This window comes from Desmodus rotundus, chromosome 12, assembly GCF_022682495.2.
Source record: "Desmodus rotundus isolate HL8 chromosome 12, HLdesRot8A.1, whole genome shotgun sequence".
Classification (NCBI taxonomy): domain Eukaryota; kingdom Metazoa; phylum Chordata; class Mammalia; order Chiroptera; family Phyllostomidae; genus Desmodus; species Desmodus rotundus.
Window position 1 is genome coordinate 28,589,275 of NC_071398.1, and position 21,963 is coordinate 28,611,237.

At 54.8% G+C, this 21,963-nt stretch overlaps 1 protein-coding gene across 6 annotated transcripts in view; it reads left to right on the forward strand.

Annotated features, from left to right (window-relative positions):
* The window catches only part of GSE1 (Gse1 coiled-coil protein), a 411,107-nt gene that overhangs the window by 281,972 nt on the left and 107,172 nt on the right, over window positions 1-21,963 (forward strand). For 2 of the 6 annotated variants that reach the window (XM_053914692.1, XM_053914698.1), the window contains exon 1: window positions 17,602-19,103. The exons of the other annotated variants lie outside the window; for them this stretch is intronic. In XM_053914692.1, the coding sequence (XP_053770667.1) occupies window positions 19,067-19,103 (37 nt within the window). In that variant the 5' untranslated portion in view covers window positions 17,602-19,066. Of the gene's footprint in view, window positions 1-17,601; window positions 19,104-21,963 lie in introns of those variants that run through there. 6 annotated transcript variants of the gene reach the window in all.

Sequence of the window (21,963 nt, forward strand, 5' to 3'; positions counted from 1 at the left end):
AGGGAAGGTGGGATGCACCCACTCCTCTCGGGGACCCTGGACTCCCTGGAGACTTCTGGCATATTGGCCCATGAGGGTATTTTGGGGGCCACATCTGTTCTTACACATGTGGGGTATTTCCCACAGAATGTCTTCTGAAGTGACCCCCGTCTTCCGAAGTGGGGGACACGGGCAACCCGTTACCACAGCAAGAACATGTTAGAACTCTGTTTTCTAATATTTAAAAAACTCTCTCTTTTGCATATACTTTATATGGAAAGATCCGGAATGTAAAGTACGTAAGAATAATTTGTAAATAATACTGAGAGATGAGTGTTCAAAGATTTTTTTTTTTACCTTGCATTCAATAAAGTGCAGACATTTTAAGACCTCTGCTCACTGACATACATCTGTGTCCCCACCACCCCCGTCCAGGTAGAGAGCACCCTATCGCTCCAGAAATTTCCTTCCCTGCTGTATCTTCCCATCCTTCTCTCCACCCCAGTCAGGTGTCCACTGGTCTGCTTTCCAGCACTCTAGGTTACTTTTCTTCTTCTTCTTTTTTAAATTACAGTAAAATACACAAAATGTAAAATGTAGCACCACGGTATCAAGTCCATTCCCATTACTGTGCGGTCACAGGTCCGGCCCGTCCCCATGCACTCCCCAGCTCTGGCAGCCACCGCTCCACTTTCTGTCTCCATGGACGTGGCTGGCTTATTTCACCAGCATAATGTCCTCAAGGTCCTTCCATGTCGTAGCATGTGTCAGCGCTGCATTCCTTTTTAAAGCCGAATAATATTCCATTGTGTATCTAGACCGCATTGTGTTTATCCATTCATCTGTCAAGGGACGCTTGCGCTGCTTCCACGCTTCGGCTATTGTGAGCGCCGCCGCCGTGAACGCGGTGTACAGAGGTCTGTTCTCGTCCCTGCTGGCAGATCTTTTCGGTGTGCACTGGGGGTTGTGCCTGCTCTGGAACGCCGTGTAAATGGACTCACACAGTGCGTGCTCTTCTGTCTGGCTGTCTTCTCTTGATGGTCTGTGACTTTCACCTAGGTGGCCCCTTGTGTCCCTAGTTTTCATTGCTGGCTGATGTTCTTTCGTGGGATTCAGCAGAATTGTGGATTCTTTTGCTGGTGGAGAGATACTCGGGCTGTTCTGTGAAGGAAGAGTCAGGGGGCGTGGCCTGGAGAGCCAGGTGGCAAGGTGTTTCTCAGAGCTGCCAGTACAGGATCCCCACTTCTGCTTGTAGCCCCCGCCCCTCTGAGCTGCAACCTGGTCCAGGCTTCTCCTGATGCCCTGAAGGGATCCAGACACAGACAGGGAACTGCAAGGCTTGCCCTCTGTCCAGGGTTCCTGCCTGGATGGTGCCAAGATTACAGGACAGCAAGGAGCTAGTCACACAAACAGGGCTTCCAGACCTGGCTTCCAGCTGGCCCTGCCCACACAGGGGCCACAGCTGCAGGGTCTCCCAAATGGGGAACCAGCCCTCCTCCCTCAGGGCTTCCTTCTCCACTCACCCCAACTTGGGGTGGAAGGTGGAATTATCACCCAGAAGCCCCAGGCCCCATCCTTCCATTCAGGGGGACAATTTTCCAGGCCACCCAGGGAAGCAGCAAAGGGTAAATTAAAGGTTGGCCTCCTTATCAGGGCTCCCTGGTGGGAAGGGTAAACACAAACAAAGCCACCACAGGTCACTGGGCAGGGCAGTTTGTTGATAAGAGGAAGGTTGGCTGGGTGGTTTGGGTGAAAGCAGAAGTGGGTGGGACCCTCAATAATCTGGAGCTACATGTGGTCCAGCCCCAAGCCCAGGGGCTGAGAGGCCAAAACAAATTGGCCCCTAGCCTGGGGCCCCTTGGGAACCATTTTTTTCACCTCACTATCCCCACTTGGCTTGTTTGTAATGCCAGTGACTTCAGGGCCTGAAGGATCAACTTTCTAAAAAAAACCTCAAAGGCACAGCCCTGCCTCTGCTTCAGGTGATCTCCTGATACCCATTTATTGAGCACCTGCTGTATACCAGGCAAGCATTCATCGAGCACCTCTGTATACCAGGCCCTAGGCCTGGGCTTTGAGATTCAAAGGTGGAAGATGCAGTGAGGGCTGGGTCCTCGGACAGTGGTTGCAAGCAGATCTTGACAAGGACAGCCCTCGAGGGCCATGAGAAACAGAACTGGCAGGGGATGTCTAAGGGGGAAGTGTCCCAAGGAGGGGAGCCCCACAACTGCCAATGATCGGCAGGATTGGCCAGGTCACCAGCCAAGCTTCCATGGGTTTGGCTGATGGCCAGAAAGGTCTGAGTTCTCAGTGGGGCCTCACTGACTTGTTTCCTGTAGGGAAGTGGCTGACAAGGTTGAGATCGGGGCCGCTTCGAAAAAGCAGAAGCAGAACGCTCTCTTGGTTTACTGCCGGTCGAGCTGGCTGCATGGGGTGGGGAGGCAGGCCCCTTCCTGAAGGCCAGGGTCTGAGCCACCCATGTTTCCAGGGAGGAGGGTGTCTCCAAGGTGTCTGCCACTTGACAAACCACATGCCTCCTAAGTCCCCTCCTAGTATTGACCTCAGCCAGGGACCTGTCTCTGACATGAGGACATTCACTACACCTTACAAGTAATGGAATGTGAGAGCCTCACCAGAGGCCTGGAATGTTCTACACTTTGCAGGTAGTAGCTCCGTCTTCTACACTCAGTTCTAGGAGGGATCTGAGGTACAGAGAGGGCACAGGCCCTGAGTGGCAGGTGGGTTTGGACCCAGGCCATCTGGCCCCGAGGCTCCTGGCCCTCCCAGATGGATGCCTGGTCTGGAGTGGCCCATCTCACCTGTTCACTGCACCCAAAAAGAAGTGATCCAACACCACCTTGCAGGGAAAGCGGGCTTGAGAGGAAGGGTGTGGAGCTTTGCGGCCTTCAAGACACAGGCATGGCTGGCTAGGCCACCCCACGGGCAGAGGGAAGGCCACTGTCAAAACTTCTCATTAGTCACAACAGGGAAGGCTCTGGAAACTCAGGACCTGGCATGGTGGGGGCCGGCGAGGGACGAAGTGTGCTGTGCGTGGGGCACCTGCTCCAGGAGTTTGGAGAAGGGCGAGATGAGGGAGGCCTGAAGTGGCCTGTGTGCCTACAGCCAGCAGGCCCGTCCCAACAGATGGCGGAATGACGGGCCCTTCCCTGTCACCTGGTGGGGGCAGGCCCTTTAAAGCAGAGGTGGAGGAACCGAGGAGGGGTGAAACTCAAGCCCACTCATCTGGGGGCTCAGCAGCAGCTCCAGGCAACATGCGATCAGATGACGCCAGGCCTGAAATTGGGGCTTCGGGTTATCTGTGTACAGCAGTGGTCCCGGCTCCCGCCGTCCCCGTGACAACAGATCACTGAGGTCTGGGCTTTGTGAAGAGGAACTGATCTCGGTTTTGGTTTTCACAGGCATCTGCTCAGAGTGGGGGGAGGGGAGGGGTCAGAACGAGGAGGGAGGTTCTGCTAGTGGGAGCTTAGTGATGCTCGGTGCCAGGTCAAGCTTTAAATATTCAAAGGCTAAGTGAGGAGCCACACTCTGCCCAGCCAGACAGACCTGTGGGCACCGTAGGTGCCCGGGGTTCCCCTGGGGCCTGAAAGGTAGGAGAAGGCTGCGGGCAGGAACACCTTCCAACTCCAGCTCCCATGGAGCAGGGACCCCTGCTCTTCAGAAGCTTCCAGAACCACATTCCCAGACTGGATTATAGCCCAGCACCCCTTCTGAGGCTGTGCTCTGGGTTGCTTTGTATCCAGCCTGGGCATCATTCATTTATTCACTTTTCAGCACCGCTGCCCCAGTGGTAGGGAAGCCCACTGAAGCACCACAGGGAAAGAACCCCCTGAACCAGACAACCCAAATGTCAAGTGTAAGCAAATTCAGGGATGAGCCCCGCAGTTGAGTGAGGGGGTGGGGTGGTTGGGGAGGGCTGTGTGGAGCGCCTTTTGACTGGGCAGTCAGGGAGGGTCTTCCCGAGAAGGGATCAGTGCAGGGAGGGTGGAGGGGCCCTGCGGATATCCGGGGTAAGAGAGTTCCAGGCAGAGGGCTCAGCCAATTCAGGAAGAGGCCAGGGGAGGCTGTTGCAGCCAGAGTAGAGGTGAGTCAGAGAGTCTTACAGGGATTGTGGGGTCAGAATCTCAGGCTTGAACCTGATTCCTTCCAGGTAGAGTTTTCCCCAGGTCACCAGCCTGCCTCCCAGGCCTCGCATCTCCCTCAGCCACAGCTGGAAGAAGGGTGGAGAGAAGGCACACAGGCTGATCTGAACCTCGGCTGGTCCACCCTGCAGCCACCTGTGGCTGCTCGGCTGACCTGTCAGCAATGGGTTTTTAATTATCTAAATATTGCCTTTGCCCTTTACTTCCCGCCAGGGCTGCTGAGCTCTGCAAAAGGCAAGTAGCTTTCAGCAGCCCTACTGGGGGTGGGGGAGCCGGCAGCTTTTCTCCCGTGCCTGATTACCAGGACTATAATCTGCTGGGGTGTATTGTTGAGAAACAATATGGCATTGTGGCGGGGACTTCAGAAAGTGTGCGCTGGGGGTGGGAAGCAGGCAGAGAGATAGAGGAATTACCCTCCATCCCTCCTGGCCATTTACCCCCTGGCATATCCTGGCCTCATCCCTGGCCACATGTGCCCTTTATTTTTAACTGCGTGTCCGTGTGGCATCTGTACCATTTGCAGCTGGGAAAGCTTGGCATGGGTCTGGGTCTCAGCTGAACGTACCTTGAGGGAGCTGGCCTTGGAAGCAGGCAGGTGGTTTGCTTTTGGACTTCATCACCCTCCCAGGCCCCTGGGGGCAAAGGAGGACAGAACAGATGTGGCTGCTTTCAGGGAAGAGGTCATGTGCCAGGCAGAGCCAGCTTGCGGGAAAGGACAAAGGAAGCAGGCTCCATCCCATGGTGCAGTCAGTGGACGCAGGATTTAAGCCACCTTTCCTGCCTTCCCTAACTCAACCTCCCTCTCGCCCTGGTGGCGGGGGGTGGGTCTGGGGACGCCCCCCCCTACCAGTCTTCCTCGAACTCCCAAGTCTGCCCCCAGGCCCACCAGTGTCCACTGGCTGAAGCGGCCAGCAGCCCACATTGGTGGATCCCGACCTCCCACCCAGCTCTGCCATCTTGGTCAAAATGGCATCCCCGGCATGGCCTGGCCCCATAGGGCCACCACTCTCATTCCTCCTCTTGTCCCAGCCTTGCCCACTCCTGTAAGTGGCTTAATTAAGGAGCTATGTGGTTTATTTATGTATGGACCTAGCCTAATTGGCGTGTTTGTCTTTTCTCATTATTCCCAGCTGGACAGAGCCGTTTGAACAACAAATGCAAAAAGGCTGGATTTCTCCAACACAGTGTCTATTTTTGAAAGCCTGCTTGGTGCCCCTGCCATTAGCCAGCACACATGTTTGCCGGCTCCAGCCACATGCCCATAAGCACTTAATTGTGGGTGCAGTTAGTCAAGGCGGGCGACTCTCTGCAGATTTCAGGGGTGAGGGAACCTAATTACACCTGCAATTGAGTGCTTTCGCAGGGACAAAAGATGCCTGTTCAGCTAATTGCAGGCACCAGAATTGCCCCCGCAGAAAGAATCCCTGGTAGAGGCTTTGAGAGCCAAGGCCACGAGTTGTAATAAAGAATGGATAACTCAAAATTATAGCAGTGGGGGGGGGTGCTTGTTTTGGCCTAAAGGATTCGGCTTTCTGCAGCAGTCATTACACCTCTGGGTTGTTTTTTCCACTGTGGAAGCTGTTCTGTGGCTGGGTGGGTTGGTTCATTAGCGCCTGCCTTCGCACAGAGAAATGTCACATTGAAGGGAAATTGGGGGTTAATCACCTCCTCTCACCTATCCGCTCGCCGAGTGGAATGATTCACCAGGCCCACCTGGAGCGCTGCACGTACACCTCCTTGATGGTCTCCAGCCCAGTGTGCTTGTTTAACGAGTCCACACATCTACTGAGCTCCTACTGGGAGCCGGGCGTGGTTCTAGGGGACACAGCAGTGAACAGGCAGGGAGCCTTCGGAGGAGATGACATTCTGGTGAGATGTTAGACTGCGTCGCTTCTCTTGTTATGGTTTCCTCTTCTCTGCAGATCCCTTCAGGCTCGTCTGTCATGTCTACAGCCGAGCGGGCAGAGTTGTACAGGCTTTGATAATTCCCACCTCTGGAGCCGCTGAAGATTTGCTTGTGTCGCTGGTGTTACTGCTGACTTTCAACCAGGACGCGTGGATTTCACTTGTGCCTGGTTGTCTTCAGCCGTGTGCTGGCCATGGTATGGGGCGGCGGGGCGGGGATTTGCAGGCATAACTCAAAGCCCAGGATGAAGGCGTTTTCCTTCAGGAGGACTTGTATTTGTTTCTAGCTGGTGCCTAGAGACACTATCACTTGGGAACCTTCTTAATCCAGTTCGGGACTCGACGTTCCTAGAGCAGCTCTGGAGGCTGCAGTGCGGCTGTGCTTCCGCTTAAGGGCTGGCTGGCTCCCCCTTCACTCTCTCCCTGCCTGAGTGGGCAGTCCTCTGGGTTCCAGGCTTGTTATGGGGGTCTCCTATTAGACCCCAAGTTGTACAGTGGCCTCAGGCTTTGCTGTCTGTCCCCCTTGACCTTCATTGCCATAAAAATGGAAGTTCAAATTTGACGGGATCCATAGACGAAGCCACTGGGGCCAATAAAGCCTCTGCACCAGGCCAGCTCTTGGGGCTGCGCTTTCCCTGTTCCTTTGACCTGGTGATTCCTTGGAGTCTTGTCAGCCCTTGGACCTTTTAAGAAGCTGGTGGATATTTTATCCAACTTTTTGGGCTGATTTTATAGGCCATTATGAGAAGCAGGAAGTCCAATGCACTTCTCCAAACAGGGTGGTGGGGGGGGGGGGCAGTGGAAAGGGCGAGGGACAGAGCATGAGAAGGACGTCCATGCTTTGCACGGAGAGTGGCAGGGAGCCGCTGTGTCCGGCACAGGGCAGGAGCAGGCAGCCAAGTCCAGCATCCCAGAGAGAACAGCAGAGAAAGTGTCTGAAAATCAGTTGACCCCACCAGGGCCACTGTCAACAAGAGGGCAGCTTAAGTGGAGGTCTGCTGAGATTCAGCCAGCATGGAATGCCAGGCCCTGGGTCTTCCCCAGGTTCTCCTGTGGGGCCCAGCCTGAGGCAGGGCTGGGGCGGTTGGAGGTCAAAGAGTGGGCCTCTTCAGACCCCTGGCTGCCTCTCAGGCAGAGTTGGTCTGGCCATGCCCCCACCATTGGGATTCAGCTCTTGGGCAAAGATAAAACAACTTCTAGAGTTTGGCTGGGTCTCACCTGGCCCAGAATGGGCCAGGGTCTCACTCTGCCCCCTTTTAGCACTTTGCTCTGGCTCCAAATGCTCGCAATTGTAAGCTACTTGGTAGACACAGCGGGGCCAGTGGCATGGCACGTAGAGTCCAAGTTCTGCATGTGGCAGCAGAGGAGACCTGACACCCTCTTTCTTTAGCATCTTTGGTTAGAGATGAGGTCCCCTCTGACAGCAAAGGGCCGTCTGTAGGAGAAAGCCACAGGGGGTCATGTGGATGAGCATTGCTGTGGGAACTTGCCTCAAAAAGCACAGGACACCCCACACAGATGTACTCTGCCAAGGGTGACATCCCTGCCTTCCTGCTTGTCATTTTTGTGACCTCAGGCCTGACCTTTCACTTCTGGAGCTCAGTTTCCCCATCTGTAAAGGGAGCAGTGGTTCTCACTCTCCACCACTGAGGAAGAGCTGAACAAGTGGGAAAGACGAGTCAGTGGCAGCTGAGTTGTGGAGTTTGGGGACACGTTATCGGAGGCATGCCTTGTCCCCTGGAGGGTTTGAGGCCCAGAAGGGGGTCAGTTTGTCCAGAGTTGTACTAGGGCTTCCTCCATTTTTGACCTTTGAGAGGGTGGGAGGGAGGTAGCCGTGTGTGCGATTGTGTACATGCATTTTTCAAGTTAGGACAGGGATGTGGGGAGAGTGTGAACCCACCACAATCAGAAGGCAAAGAGGAAAAGCGAGCTGCACAGGGCAGCTTTCTCTTTGGAAACCTGTTCTGTTTCTTAAATGTCAGAGTGAGCAGATGGTGTGTCTGAGTTTTATTAATCATGGGCTTGTGGAGCTGGAAGGCCTGGGGGATCAGCTAGTCTGAGCCTCCTGCCGAGGAGGAGACTGAAGGCCAGAGAAGGCCATGGCTCCGTGGCCCCCAGGATGTGGCGTGAAGCTGTGCTGGGACCCAGCACCCTCTCCCAAGCCCACAGGCATCCCACTCTACTGAACCAGACAGGTGTATGCTCCCCCCGCCCCAGGGACAGTCACCCCACCTCCCCGTTAGCAGCTGAAGCAGAGCTGATTCTAGGATAATCCACCCCCAGGAACAACCGGAAATCCTGTCTTTGGGACACATGGGCCAGGGTTGGGATCACAAACGGAGAACGTCCCAGCCACAGTGCTCTGTTCAGCTCAGCACAAGCTGGTGTTTGCCAGGTGCTGTCAGTGAGCTGATGGTTATGAAGCCTTGAGAGCCTGGTCACTCAGCACCTGGTTCGTTGGTGGCCCAGCTGGACCCACCTCTTTACCACAGTTCATCTGAGCCACATACCCCCTCCCAGCCCCAACTCTTGACTGATGCTGTTTCCTCCCCCATGGCAGCTGTTGAAACGGACTGTTAACACAGGGCACCCGGAAGTTCACCTCATCACATGATGTTATGAAATTGAAACCGTTTTAGCCCAAGGGGGCAGAATGGCTCTTTTGTCCTGCCTTTCCCACATGCATCCTCAAGCTGTTCCAGTGAGCCATGAGATGGCTCCAGCCAGGGCTACATCCTTGGTTCTATGAAGATAGTAAGGTGGGGCTAAATCATACTAGAGTGCAACTGACTGATACTTTTCCCAGAGCAGGTTTTGTTTAGGTTGGAGAGAAAGACTCTGGAGAAAATGGAGAGACACTGAGAGGCCCAAAGCACTAGGGCTGCCCACCTAACATGTTGGCCCTTCCCTTCTTTTTTCTGTATGAGTAATACAACACTGCTGGATGCTGTACCCTTCTGATCCTATTTCCTGAAAGATAAGCTCGTCTCCACTTTGGAACCATTGGTTCTAAGCAGCACTAGAGAATCAGAGACCAGAAGACCACAGCACCTTTATTCATCTCCTGTAATTATTTTTTAAAAAGATTTTATTTATTTATTTTTAGACAGAGGGGAAGAGAGGGTGAGAAACATCAATGCGTGGCTGCCTCTTGTGCGCCCCCTACCGGGACCTAGTGAGCAACCCAGGCACGTGCGCCGACCAGGAATCAAACCGGCGACCCCTTGGTTCACAGGCCGGCACTCAATCCACTGAGCCACACCAGCCAGGGCCATCTCCTCTAATTTTTTTAAAAAATATTTTATTTATTTACTTTTACAGAGAGGAGAAGGGAGGGAGAGAGAGAAACATCAATTAGTTGCCTCTCATACGCTCCCTGACCAGGGACTGGGCCTGCAACCCAGGCAGGTGTCCTGACCAGGAATTGAACTGGTGACCTTCGCTGTGCAGAACAACACCCGGCCAACTGAGCCACACCGATCAGGGTATCCCCTCTACTTTTTTATGTGATAAAATTGGGGCCAAGAGAGAGCAGGTGTTTGCCCAAGGCTCGGGGTAGAGCTAGGTCTAAAACTCAGTCGCTTAGGCTACTGGCTGGCTGGACCCTTTATGCTACATCAGCAACTCTTAACCTCTGTGCCGCTAGAATTTTGAAAACTTGCAGTACCTGACTGTAGTCGGGGCACCGACCTCTTTTCCCTTAGACTGTCAGATAAAAAATGACAACAGCCAATGTAAAAACAACCGCCCGGTGTGAATGAATTAGTCATACCTTTTTTTTTGTTTTGGGGGGCAGATGGGCTAAAAATCTATCTTTTGGTGTGCCACAGAGTTTAATAGTTTATGTGATCCATGAGATGAAAAAGGTTGGAAATCACTGTGCTACATCAGTGGCCCTTAATGGGGCGATTCTGCCCCCTCATGCCCCCAGGGGGAGTTTGGCCATGCTGGAGACATTGGTATGGTTACAATTGGGGGTGCTGCTGGCGTCCAGGGTCAGGGCCAGGGATGCTGCTAAACATCCCACAGTGTGCAGGGCAGCCCGCACAGCGAAGAAGTATCCGGTCCTAACAGTCAGTTCTGCTGAGGGTGAGGCATCCGTGCCACATCCATGCTTCGAAAATGACCGGACAGAGGCGCTGTGTTCCGGGGAGAGTGTCTTGCATCAGGGACGTGTCAGGAACCCCTTTGGTTCAGCCATGACCCACGGGGGAGAAATAAAGGGCAGCTCTCAGGCCATGCGGGACAGCAGAGAGAGCGGGCAAGGGAGATGCACAAGGAAAGGAAGTGGAGGGGCTGACCCAGGATTTCTCTGCAAGTGAAGGCAGAGAAGGATAAACAAGGGCCCTAGGCTCCCCACTCTGATTCAGTTACTCCAAAACCCAGTGCCCAGCGTGAGAGGAAAAGCAGGCACGAAGCCATCTTTTAAGAGCCACAACTTGTTGGCCAGAGGGCTGCACAGACCTGAAGCAGCTAGGCCCAGGGGTAGACAGGGAGACCTGTGTGTCATCCGCAAATGGGTAATTATGTCCTCGCAGTTGCTTCTTCCCCAGCAGACACTGGCAGCCGGCTTCACAAAGGCCTTGTTGCCTTGAATAGGCCTCCCCCTGGTCCCTCGTGCAGGCACAAGCGGGGGAGAAGAAAGCCTCCTCGGCTTGCCCCAGGGCAGCAGAGCAGGACAGTGGCCTGGAGCAAGATCCGAGCAGGCAGGCCACACGCGGGCTGTCACTGTGCCCACAGAAGGTGCTGCCTAGCCTGTCCAGGACTGTGGAAGCCACATCCATGCCTGCGTCTTCCCTCCCCAGGGAGACCTTGCTCAGTGCTTTTCGACAGCTGTGTGCCAGGCCTGCGGTGGCTCCGCATAAAGCAGAACCTTGACAACCGGAGCTGTCTGAGATTATGAAAAGACTGCCTCCAGAAGTGGCCGCCGGCCTCCCAGGAGGCGTGCAAGGACAGGCAGAGGGGCCCCTTCCAGCGATGAGCTGCGTGGCCCTGGCAGTCCTGGGCACAACCTCTCCCTGATTTCTCTGGCATTGGTGCAGCCCCCAGGAAGGAAATGCTTTGACCTTATCACTGCTTCTGACTTGTGAAGCCACTATTTTGAAGAGTTCCAAAATCCTGAGCTTGCGGGCAGCCCACTCCAGCGGCAGTCCAGACCCAAATTGAAGGTCAGTTCTATGCGTAGACAGCAATGCGCCATGTTCTTGCCTTTCCTGGGTTGTTTGTTTGTTGTTTTGCTTTTAATTAAAAAGGGTTTCTGGGCTAAAGCCTCTTTGCCAGTTCCTACGGGAGGGAGATGAGGGGAGTACCATAGAAAGCAGTTTAAAATATAGGATCTCAGTTTAAATCTACACTTTTCCTCTTACTCTGTGACCTTGGGCAAGTCATTTTACTTATGGACGTCAATTTGCTCATCTGAAAAATGGGGATAACAATAGACTTAGTTCTGTTGTAAGGATGAAATAAGATGATGTACTTAAAGCATCTAGCACCATGCTAGGCATTAAGTAAACATCAGTAAGAAGGGGCCTTTTGGTAGGCCTGTGGAACCATCACTGGGCTGCCGTAACAAAGAGCTCATCGTAGTGGAAGCTCCACTTTATACACACTCACAATAGAAGTTACACAGTAGATAGTTCTTTCTCAATCATGTGCCCACATGATACATAGCCGGTGCAGGGCTGGGGCAGGGGCCTCTGCTCTCAACATTGGGGGGGGAGTTGATGGAGGTACTGCATATTCCATACATGGACTCGAGGTCGTCCTGGAAGCTGATGGTATCAGGTGGGCAGACCTGGAAGGGAAAAATGGAGGTTCATGCAGGAGGTTTTCCTGGGCCAGGCCTGGAAGTGGCTCGTTACTTCCACCGCAGTCTCTTGGCCAGACCTTGGTTATCAGGCCCCACACATCTTCCTGGGAGGCTGAGAAAGGTACTCAGGGTATGAGCCCACAAGGGAAGGAGAACAGATTTGGTGGAAAGCCAACCACCAGGGCTTCCAGTTGTTTGTTATTATTGCCCCACGCTGGAGGGCTGGACGCAGAAGGCCGTCAGGACCCTTCGTTCATAGGCTGACCCAGCAGGGCTTGCACAGATGCCACACCTGATGACCTCCTGCAAGCTGCCGCCCAAACCCCAGCCAGCAACTGTGGGTCACAGGGTGGGCAGGTCACCAGAAAGCCCTCCCATCCCAGTGGGGTGCTGACTTCAGCGTCATGGATGACAGGGGGCTTGAACACACAGCTGTCTGGGGACCCTGGACAGCTCATCTTCAGCCAAGCCCTTGCTATAGTGGTTGGCCCAGCCGGCATGAGGCCGGTGGTGTCCAGCCTTGCACAACACCCAGGGTTGGCACAACTGGGTGGTTTTAAACATCAGAAATGTACTTTTTCCTGGTTCTGGAGGCCAGAAATCTGAAATAAGGTGTCAGTAGGGCCCCCATGCTTCCCTTTCAGGGCTCTAGGAGAGATTCTTCCTGCCTCTCCCAGCTCCTGGCAGCTCTGTGCATCCCTTGGCTTGCGGCTGCATCACTCTAACCTCTGTCTCTGTCTCCACATGGCCTTTCCCCTTGTTTGTCTTCTCTTCCCATAAGGATACTTGTCAATAGATTTAGGGTCCTTCCTGATAATCCAGGATGATCTCACCTTGTAGTCCTTCACTTAATTATACGTGCCCAGACAGTGTTTCCAAATAAGGTCACGTTCACAGATTCCAGGTGAACATACGTTTTGGTGGGCCACCACTCAATCCCTAGACAAAGGCAGTGGGAGGAGGACCCCGGAGGGCTGAGACAGGACAGGACACCCTGGTGGGTGCTCCCTGCAGCCACTGGGTAACAGGAAAGCAAAAGTAAACATGCCATGCAGAGATGGGAACAAGACCTGGGTCGGCAGACGTCACTGTGAGGCGTGACCAGACAGGTTCCCCTTTCCTTTTCTGACCTCAGACTTGCTCATCTGAGACGTCAAACACCCCATGCTGTCCAGTTGCCTAAGGACCGGGGCCAGACGGGGTGGGGAGAGGAGAGGGCGGGTGCGTCCCCTCCCCACGTGCCCTTGGACCAGTGACTCACTTCTCTCTTTTTTTTTTATGTTTATTTATTGATTTTGGAGAGAGGGAGAGACACACCGATTTGTTGTTCCACTTACTTACGCATTCTTTGGTTCACTCATGTCTGTGCCGGGATTGGGGCTCGAGTCCTCAACCTTGGTGTATCTGAACGATGCTCTAACCATTGAGCTACCCCGGCTGGGGCCAGTGATTCACTTCTCAAGGCCTCAGTGTCTTCATGTGCATAATGCGGGGTGGTCATAATAGTTCTGACTTGTGGGGTGAAGAAAAAGCATGGAGGATGGAACAGTGGTAGGCTGCCTCGTCCATGGTAGCTGCTATTGCCGCTGTTATTATCCAAAACACAGGAGTAATCACCGCTCTATTTATGGAGCCCTTACTCCACGCCAGGCACTGGAGGGGCAACCCACCCGCGACTCTGGAATGCAGGGGCGATTGCAGCCTGTTTTCCAGCTGAGGAAACTGATGCTCAAAATGGTGATACCACTGCCAGAGGGCGCGCAGAGGACAGGAGCTCAGCTGGAATTTGAAGTCTGGTCTGTTTGACTCCAAGCTGATGGGTATGAGCACGGACAGTGGAACCTACTCAGGTTCACACTCCATCTCTACCATCTACCTACTGGCTGTGTGCCCTTGGGCAGGGTGCTTGACTTCTCTGTGCTTCATCTAGAAGATGGAATTCCTGAGGATGACCTTGAACAGGGCTGCCATGAGGATCCAATGAGTTATCTGTGGAAAATGCTTAGAACAGTAACTGGCACAGACTGAGCGCTCAGGGAACATCCACTGGCATGATTATCCTCGGGAGGTAAATGGAGGGGCTGACCTGAGGGGGTATTTCAGGTTAGCCATATGGCTCCTAGCCTGCCCTCTCCACCCTTTCCTGGAATCCTCCGGGAGCAGTGATCTCTCCAGAAGGTGAGTCTCGGCCTGACCTGGACCAGAGTGCCAGCAGGCACACTGAGGCTGGAGCCGGGTTCCCCATCTCTGCGCACCCCAGACCAGTCTGCAGCCTCAGTGCTCTCAGCATGTGCGAGGAGGCTATTTTTGTGTTCAGCTGATGCTCGTGGCCCAATAGGCTGTCTCTGTGCTGTGGCAGCGGCAGCCCCACTAGAGGGAGTCTGGTGCCCCTCCATTTGGAAGGAACAGCTGGGGAGGGATGGGAAGGAGGGGCCCCCCTGCATCTTTAGGCTTGGGATCTGGTGGGCTCCCTGCTCCTGCGATGCAGCCGGCTCCGTTTGTTTTCCCATTGAGAGATGAAGCGGGTTTTCTTTTCTTTCCACTGCCCAGATCATGGCCTGGAGCTTCCCTCTGACCCTGGGTGAAGTGCAGCGTGGGCGGGGAGGGGTCTCTCAGGGAGTTTGAGGGATGAGTTGCCCAGTGGTGGCCCCTCCTTATGAAGGGCACTGGGGGCTCTCAACCTGCCTTTTCCTAGACGTCTGACTCTTCACCAGAGGTGAGCTGAGGGAAGGAGAAGGTATTTTGCGACCAGGTTCTAAGAGGGAAGCTATGCTTGCACAGAATCCCACTGGGGCGAAAGCCCCAGAAGAGCACTGCCCTTCTCACCTGGGCATCGGCAGCTGGTCCGGTGTGGCCCAGCCTGGCTGCCCTCCCACCCCCAGCCAGGCCATAGGCACCCTCAGGGGAGAAGTGGCACCCCTGGGAATGAATGGCTTTTAGTGATGGGTTCCAAAAACTACAGCCAAGCCACAAGGGCTAGTGGGAAAGGGAAAATCCCTCCAGCTCCCTGTTCAGCCACATTATGGCAAACAACCTAGCCATTCAGTGGAGAGTCAGCCGTTAAGCAGACTGCTTGGCAAGGCGGGGGTGGCTTTATGTTTTTCAGCTGTTTTGGCATCGGGTCGGGAGCTGTGGTGTAGCCACCCTTCCATAGTGGATCTCCTATTTTCCTCCTCTGCAAACATCCCTGTCACCAGGAACGATCACTAACTTACTTGAGTCTCCCAGACCCAGGGCCAAAGGAGGCTCAGGTATCACTAGACTCTAACCGGCTCACCTCCCGCCCAAGGGCGTGGCTAATAGCAATTAGGGCTTGGCTTGAGCACTTTGAGATAATTTGATGCAGGCATTCAAATACTTTGGGGGCAGATGTTTGCCTTTGACAGGGAAGCAAAGGTAAGCCAGTGCTGGCCCCAAGGGTGGGGTCCCCTCTTCTTCCACTTTCACTCCTTTTATTTCTCACTCACCACAAAGCGAGTCAGGCCTGGGAAGTGAGTCAGGCCTGGGAGCTCTCGGAGGCTCTGGCTGCCTCTCCTCCCACAATCTCCATCCTGGAGGGCCCAGGAGTAGCTATCTCCAGGAGGTCTTGCATAGAAGCCAAGTCAATTGGAACTGAAGACTTAGAGACCCCCCTTTACCATCTTTCCCGGTCCTCCCTCCACCCCCCAGCTGGGAGCATTCCCCACAGGTGGCTTCTTTTGGCACCATCTTTCCCACTTTAGCAGGGGAGGGGGGTATCCAGCAGATTGGGGAGCACCCTCCCTCTGTACCCTGCCTGTGATTGGCCCATAATTACAGGCTTATTGCCTGTACAGCTATTGTGTAATGACATGTTTGCAAATTAATTTTTATGGCTCCTGCCATTAGCATATACAGTAGAGGAAGGTTTAGTATTAATTACTACTGTTGTTCGTGTAATCCCGGAGAATTAAAAACCAATAAAAGAATGACAACAGAAACTGATAGTTTAGGATCCTTAAAAAATAGTTGGGTTTTTTATCCCCTCCAAGTAGGAGCAGAGGTTTCCAAGATTAGGAGGAATTAGGGGGGTGGGCCACAGTTCACCCTGGTCATCAGCTGCGCGCCCCGGTGCCCCCCCTCCCACAGGGGTACAGATTATCAAGTATGTGGGTGATAAATGGGTGATAAATATGTGGAAGGAGAAAGCGAGACTGAAGTGGAGGCGGGCCGGGGTGGGGGTGGACGGGCAGGTGCCGGACCTCGATCTGCCGCACCCGCCGCAGTCTCCCTCGTAAGGCCGCCTCCCGCGACCGGCGCAGTGGGAGGTGCGGGGAGCATCGAGCGCGCCGCCAAGCAGCCCCGGAAACAAAGGGCCGCCGCCGCCGAGGGCCGGGCACGACCTCCGGGGTCAAAGCGGGGCGGAGCGGCCAGATGCTGGCGGCGGGCGCGGGCGGCCCTGAGCAGCCCCTGCGTCCTCCAGGGTACCCGCGCGCGCTCCGCCGCCCGCGGAGAGGGGACGCCAGGAGGGGCGCAGCAGGGGCAGGGTGGGGATTAGAAGATGCTCCTTGCACCTCCGGGCGATCCAGCCTTGGGTGGCGGCAGGGAGGAGCGCCACCACTCCCTTGGCTCCCAGCGCTCATCCCAGCCCATTTAAGATTGTTCAAGCTTGGGGCGGGGGTTGAGTGGCATGGGGGATGTCAGAAGGCACTCCGGATTCCCCCATCTCCTACAGTTTACTCTCCGGAACTCCAGAGTATCATATTCCGGGAGTTCAGTTGCCATCTGAAGCCGCCGCGTTTAGCAGGGACTCCGGGCTGTTGCTTGGGGACCCCTGATGTACGCAGTGGCTAGGAAGCGTTGGCAGGAACCCAAGCCTGGCGTGACCGCGGTACCCCGCTGTGCGTACCTGCTGGCTCAGGTCTGCTCCTCAACCATGATGATTGTATCTGGAGTCAAAAGGTGACCCCTTAGTGTCACCAAGTCCCGATTCCTCTGGTTGTCCCACACAGGGGCCCTTCAGAAGGTAAAAGGGTTTGAAAATAAATTGTCATATCAAGAGGCAGCTTTGCAGAGAGCGTTTAAGTGTGTGTGTGTGTGCGCGCGCGCGTACGCGCGCGCCGGGCGTGGGTAAATGGATCCTGTCTCTTTAAAATCGCTGGGCTGGACAATGAGCGCACAGGATGTGGTTTGGCGTTTGGCGGCAGGGTTTTTTCCCCTTCGATTTGGGGAATTATCACATGGGGCCTTCTTGAACTGGTGTGAAAGAGAGGCGGCGTGGGGAGGAGAGATACAGGCTCCATACTCACACACTCTGTGCAGTTGATCGTTTTCTTAAACCAAATTAGCCAGGGCTCTCGTTACTATGGTGCAGCCGGGGCTTGCAGAATCCCAGTAATAGCATTTATTAGGTCTATTTGCCTGGAAGCATGCCTTCCCGGATCTGATAATGTACCAGTGCAGGGAGAGTGTGGGAGATGGTATCAAGCATTTGATTACACTTGCAACAGGGATTTTTAAGGGGTGGGGTGTGGAGTGAGAGGTGGGTGAGAGGAAAAGGTGACAAACCACTGGCCTTAGCAGCTCACCCCCTGGTCCGCCGGTGTGTGCGTTTCCGCAGCCCCTCTGCCCCGTGTGGGTTTCACAAAAAGCGGGCCAAAGCCCCCCGCAAGGTTTGGGGATCCTCCTTCCAGGCCCTGGAGGCGAGTGAACTGCCCGCTCCCACAGCTGTCAGACGTGGGTGGTGAAGGAGGGAGGACCAACGGACGGGCGGGCGGGCGGGCGGGCAGCCAGAGCGCGGAATTGGGCAGCCGGAGGGGGAACCAGCGGCGCCCGCAGCCGCCCACTGTTTACAAGCGGCCCACCCTTTAGGGCAGAGGGGAGCACACCGCTGCCAGCAGCAGCAGCAGCACCCTCTCCGGGCTTGGAGAGGGGAGGCCTGCTCTCTGTGTCCCGATCCCGGTCTGCTGCGCGGCTGAGCGGCCGCGCGGGGGGAAGCTCGCAAGTGAAACTATTATTATCGCCCTGCGAAGCATGGAGCTCTCGGAAGATGCCGTGTAGAGACGGAAGGAGCCGCCGACGCCTGCAACCGCCCGCCGCTGCGCCCCTACCCTTTCGCTTTCATTAGGGGAGACAAATCTGCTGTCAGGCAGCCAGCTTTCCAATTTACCGATAATGATTCTTGCATGAAAATTGATCGAGGGGCTCTCCACCGCCGCGCGCTCTTGCCTCCCCATTCTCCTGCTCCTTCTGCCTGGGCGTCCGGGCCCCCGCGAGTTTTCTCCTCCCCCCCCCCCGCCCTCTGAGTCAGTGGTGGGACGCAGGGCTAAGGAGATAACCAAAAAGGGGGGTCGAGAGGGGGAGGGGAGTCGGCTCCTCCGCCTGCTTTCTCTTGCCCGAGACTTGTTTGCAATCGCTGCCTCTTTTATTTACGAGAAGAAATCTCCCCCTCGGTACTTCTTGGCTGTTTGGGTATTAATTTTCTTCTCTCCCCTCTCCCGCTTGCCCCCTCCTCCTCTTCCCCCGCCCCTCCTCACCCAGTAGCTAAGGGGAAACGAAAACAAAGCCGATTTCTCCTTGGCAACAAGAGATACCCCCTTCTGCCCACCCCCCCTTCCTTTTTCCTTCTGGTTCTGAACGTGAAACCCTGTTGGAAACAGGTCCCTTGACCCTCGCCCTTGACATTCAAATGGCTGAATGGAAGAGAGATTGCTACTCGCAGTCTTGGGGGCTGCTTTTTTTCCTCTCTCATTTTTCTTTCAAATGAGTAATCCCTGAAGATCTTTACCCCCCAATTTCATCACCCTCACTCCCCCCTTTATTTTTCTCGCGCTCCTCTCCGTTCTCCCGCCTGCTTCCCTCCGCCGTGCGCCCCCCTCCTTTTTTTATTTGCATCTCAAGTCCAAAAGGCAGAAAATACACACGCGGCGAAGACACCGGGCAGCCGTGGAGGCTCCGGCCCGTCCTTGGTCGTCAATTACCTCATTGTGGATTTGCCAGGGCCAAGGTGGCCGAAATTGCCGGGGCGCTGGCCGATAGAGAGCCTTTTGATCATTTTAGGGAGGGAGAAAAAAAAGAAACTGATTTTTTTTTTCCGTCGCTGTCAGGATCGTTCTTTCACCTTTATTTTATTGTTTTGGACATTTTTGAGCGCCGTGGCTTGGACGGCGCTTTTTGTCTCATTTGTCTGGGTTTTAAAATTTTTTTTTCCCCTTCTTCATCCCTCTCTGACCACTATGGAATTCTAATTTGAATCATGTTTGGATTGAAGCCGCCTCTGTATTACTTACCAGGTAAGTGAGCTGTGCGCCTCCCCAGGTCCCGCGCGGCGCCGGCGGATCCCGGGTCGCCACCCCACCCGACTCCCCTTAGCCTGGATTAGCGCAGTGGGTCCTCTGAGCCCCTCACGGGCAGGCGCGCGCGGCCCTGGCTGCTCCAGCAGCGGTCCAGCCGCTGGTGTGTGTGCTACGTGCGGCGGGGAGCGCCCACCCGCCCGCCACCCCCACCGCGCCGCCGCCACCGCCGCCGCCGCCACCGCCGCCGCCTCCGAGGGTTGTGCGTCTCACTCCTTTTGTCTGCCCGGAGCCGGCTCCGCGGCGGCGGCGGTGGCGGCGCGGCGAGCGGCGGAGGCACTCAAGCCTTGCGAGGTGAATTAAGCACCGGGTGTGAAGTTACTTTCCTGCAGGCTGACGCGATCGGGTGGCGTGCGCCCTCCCCCAGTCCCCCGTCCTGGGTCTTATTTTCCTCTCCCTCCACCCAGCCCCGTGCGCTGTCTCTGCGGGAGTTTGACGAGCCCGCCCCCACGCCCCCCTTCCTGCCCGGGATTCCCTGGAAGGTTCTGTGCCTGCCGAGGTCGGAGGAGGGGGCCGGGGGAAGCTCAGGAGGGTGGTTGGCTTGGCTTCCTGTTTTCCTAGCCTTCTTGTGCGCTGACAGAAGCCTGCCCAGTAACTTTCTGTTTCGGGGCAAGTCGTGCTTGCAGCCCAAAGGGGAGCGGAGGGGGTGACAGCAGGGGGGTGGGGTGGGGAAGCCTCTCTTGAATTCACCTTATTTGGACTTGGAAACCTTAAAAAATAATTACATGTAGACTAAAGGGAAGCTGTCGAGCCAGTGGTTTCTAGCGAGGGAGATGGGTGACTTGGTGATCCCTGGAGCCCTATCCGCCGCAGCGCTGTCACCCGCCCCCAACACAAACAGGCCCCTGGGGCCCGGTAGTAACTCACCAGGCCTGGCCTCGCAGGGCCACGTGACCTGCAGGTCTGGGAGGCAGGTGTGCCGTGCGACCCTGTTCTAGGAATGAGCAGTGTTTTTATTTTCCCTTCCTTCCTTTGAGAGTTTCATCTTCGCAGGGCGTTGACACAGTACCTGTGGAAGTTAGGGCATCCGTGGATCTGGGGGTGGGGAGACATTGGGGTGCCGTACGGAGGACAGGGCAAGTGTCTGGGCTTCTTCTGTTGGGCTTTTAAAAATCTGCAGAAGGGGCTTCCTTGGAGGTTTGTTTCTGAACTGTTTTGCTGGGGAAGGTGCCTGTGGCCAGGTGTTGGGTTTGGTTCCCTTTGTGTTCAAAAGCCCCTGTAACTTTGGCTGAGACTCCCGCAGGCCCTGGAGTCCCTGGGAGGAGCGTGGGGGGAAGGAATGGGCCTGGGCAGGACCCAGCTCTGCTGAACCTGGCCCTGGCTGCCCTGAACTAGGGCAAACGTTTTCCCCAAGTTCAGAGAGCAAGAGAAAGGGGGGGGGCAGGTAATAGGATGGGATCCCCTCTGTTCTGTGTGAAATCTGTGCATTAACTCTGTTTGAGTTTATTTGTGACTGCTTGAGGTCCCCCATTCTTCCCCAGGAACTGACATGTACACCACTTTTACAGGGAGAATATTTACAGGACGAAAGGGTCTCCACTTTCTTCAACACTTTTGCCCTCACTGCCTGAAATGCAGATCCACAGTCACTTCCCCTCCCTCTGCACTGCCCTTAACTGATTCAACCCAAATTAGAACCGGAATCCCTAATTGACAGAAGGGTTGTGTTCTAACACAGGGCCCAGTCCTCCCTGGCTCGGAGCCCAGTGCATGGGAGCTCGTGCCTGGTGAGCCGCACCAGGGCCCTTTGAACCCAAGCTGTGTCTGACCATTCCTGCTGTGGCCTGCTTCCCTGGAGTGTGAGCTGTTGGAAAGCAGCGACAGTTCTTTCCTCTTTGTATCTGCAGCGCTCCCCCCACCTCGCGCCCTCCCATGCGCTTGCCTTGCCTTGTAGACACTCAGTACAGGTTTGTGGCAAGAATGAATCTTCTTAAGTACAGGGCATCTCAAAAGCCCAGGTGCTTGTAATCTACACCTCACTTCACCTGCCATTGGGTGGCTGCTGGCGCATATTTATTCATCAGGTGACTGATTTTCTATTTACACTGGAACCTTGGTAAGAAAAGGAGGAAGTGTCAGGCTAGGAAATTCAAAGCAATTAAGGGAAATCAGTCCTGGCTGGTATAAGCCCTCAGTGATGGGACTGGACCCCAGGGAGGTCAGGAGAGGTCAGGAGTGTGGCAGGTCAGGCCCTAAGTCTGTCTCCACTAGAGCTTTCTTTTTTTTTTATGCCCCTACTAGGATGTTGTATTTTATCATTTCAATGTAATAGTGTAGAACAACGATTTTCAACCTTTTTCATCTCATGGCGCATATAAACTAATTACTAAAAGGCTGCAGCACACCAAAAAATATATTTTTTGCACATCAGACAAAAAATGTAGGTATAGTTTTGATTCATTCACACCAGACAGCTTTTGCTGTGTTGGCTGTTGCCATTTGTTTTATTTGACAGTCTAAGGGAAAAGAGGTCAGTGCCCCTGATTTAATCGTCAGGTATTGCATGTCTTTAAAATTCTTGTGGCACACTGGTTGAAAATCGCTGGGGGAGAAGCTTAACTGGGAGTAACCACGGTCAAGTACTGTTCCTTCCATGGGCTTCATGCAGTCAGCTCATCTCAGAGCAGTAGCCGTAACTGTAAAAGAAGTCACCTGCTTCTCTTGACCGCTGCCAGCTGCCCCTTGCTAGGGCTTCACGGAAATCTCTCTGGTAGGTCACTCCCACCCTCTGAAACAGGTGCTGGTGCCTCCCCATTTCACAGAGGAGGAAATCGAGGCTCAGAGGAGCGCAGTGATTTGC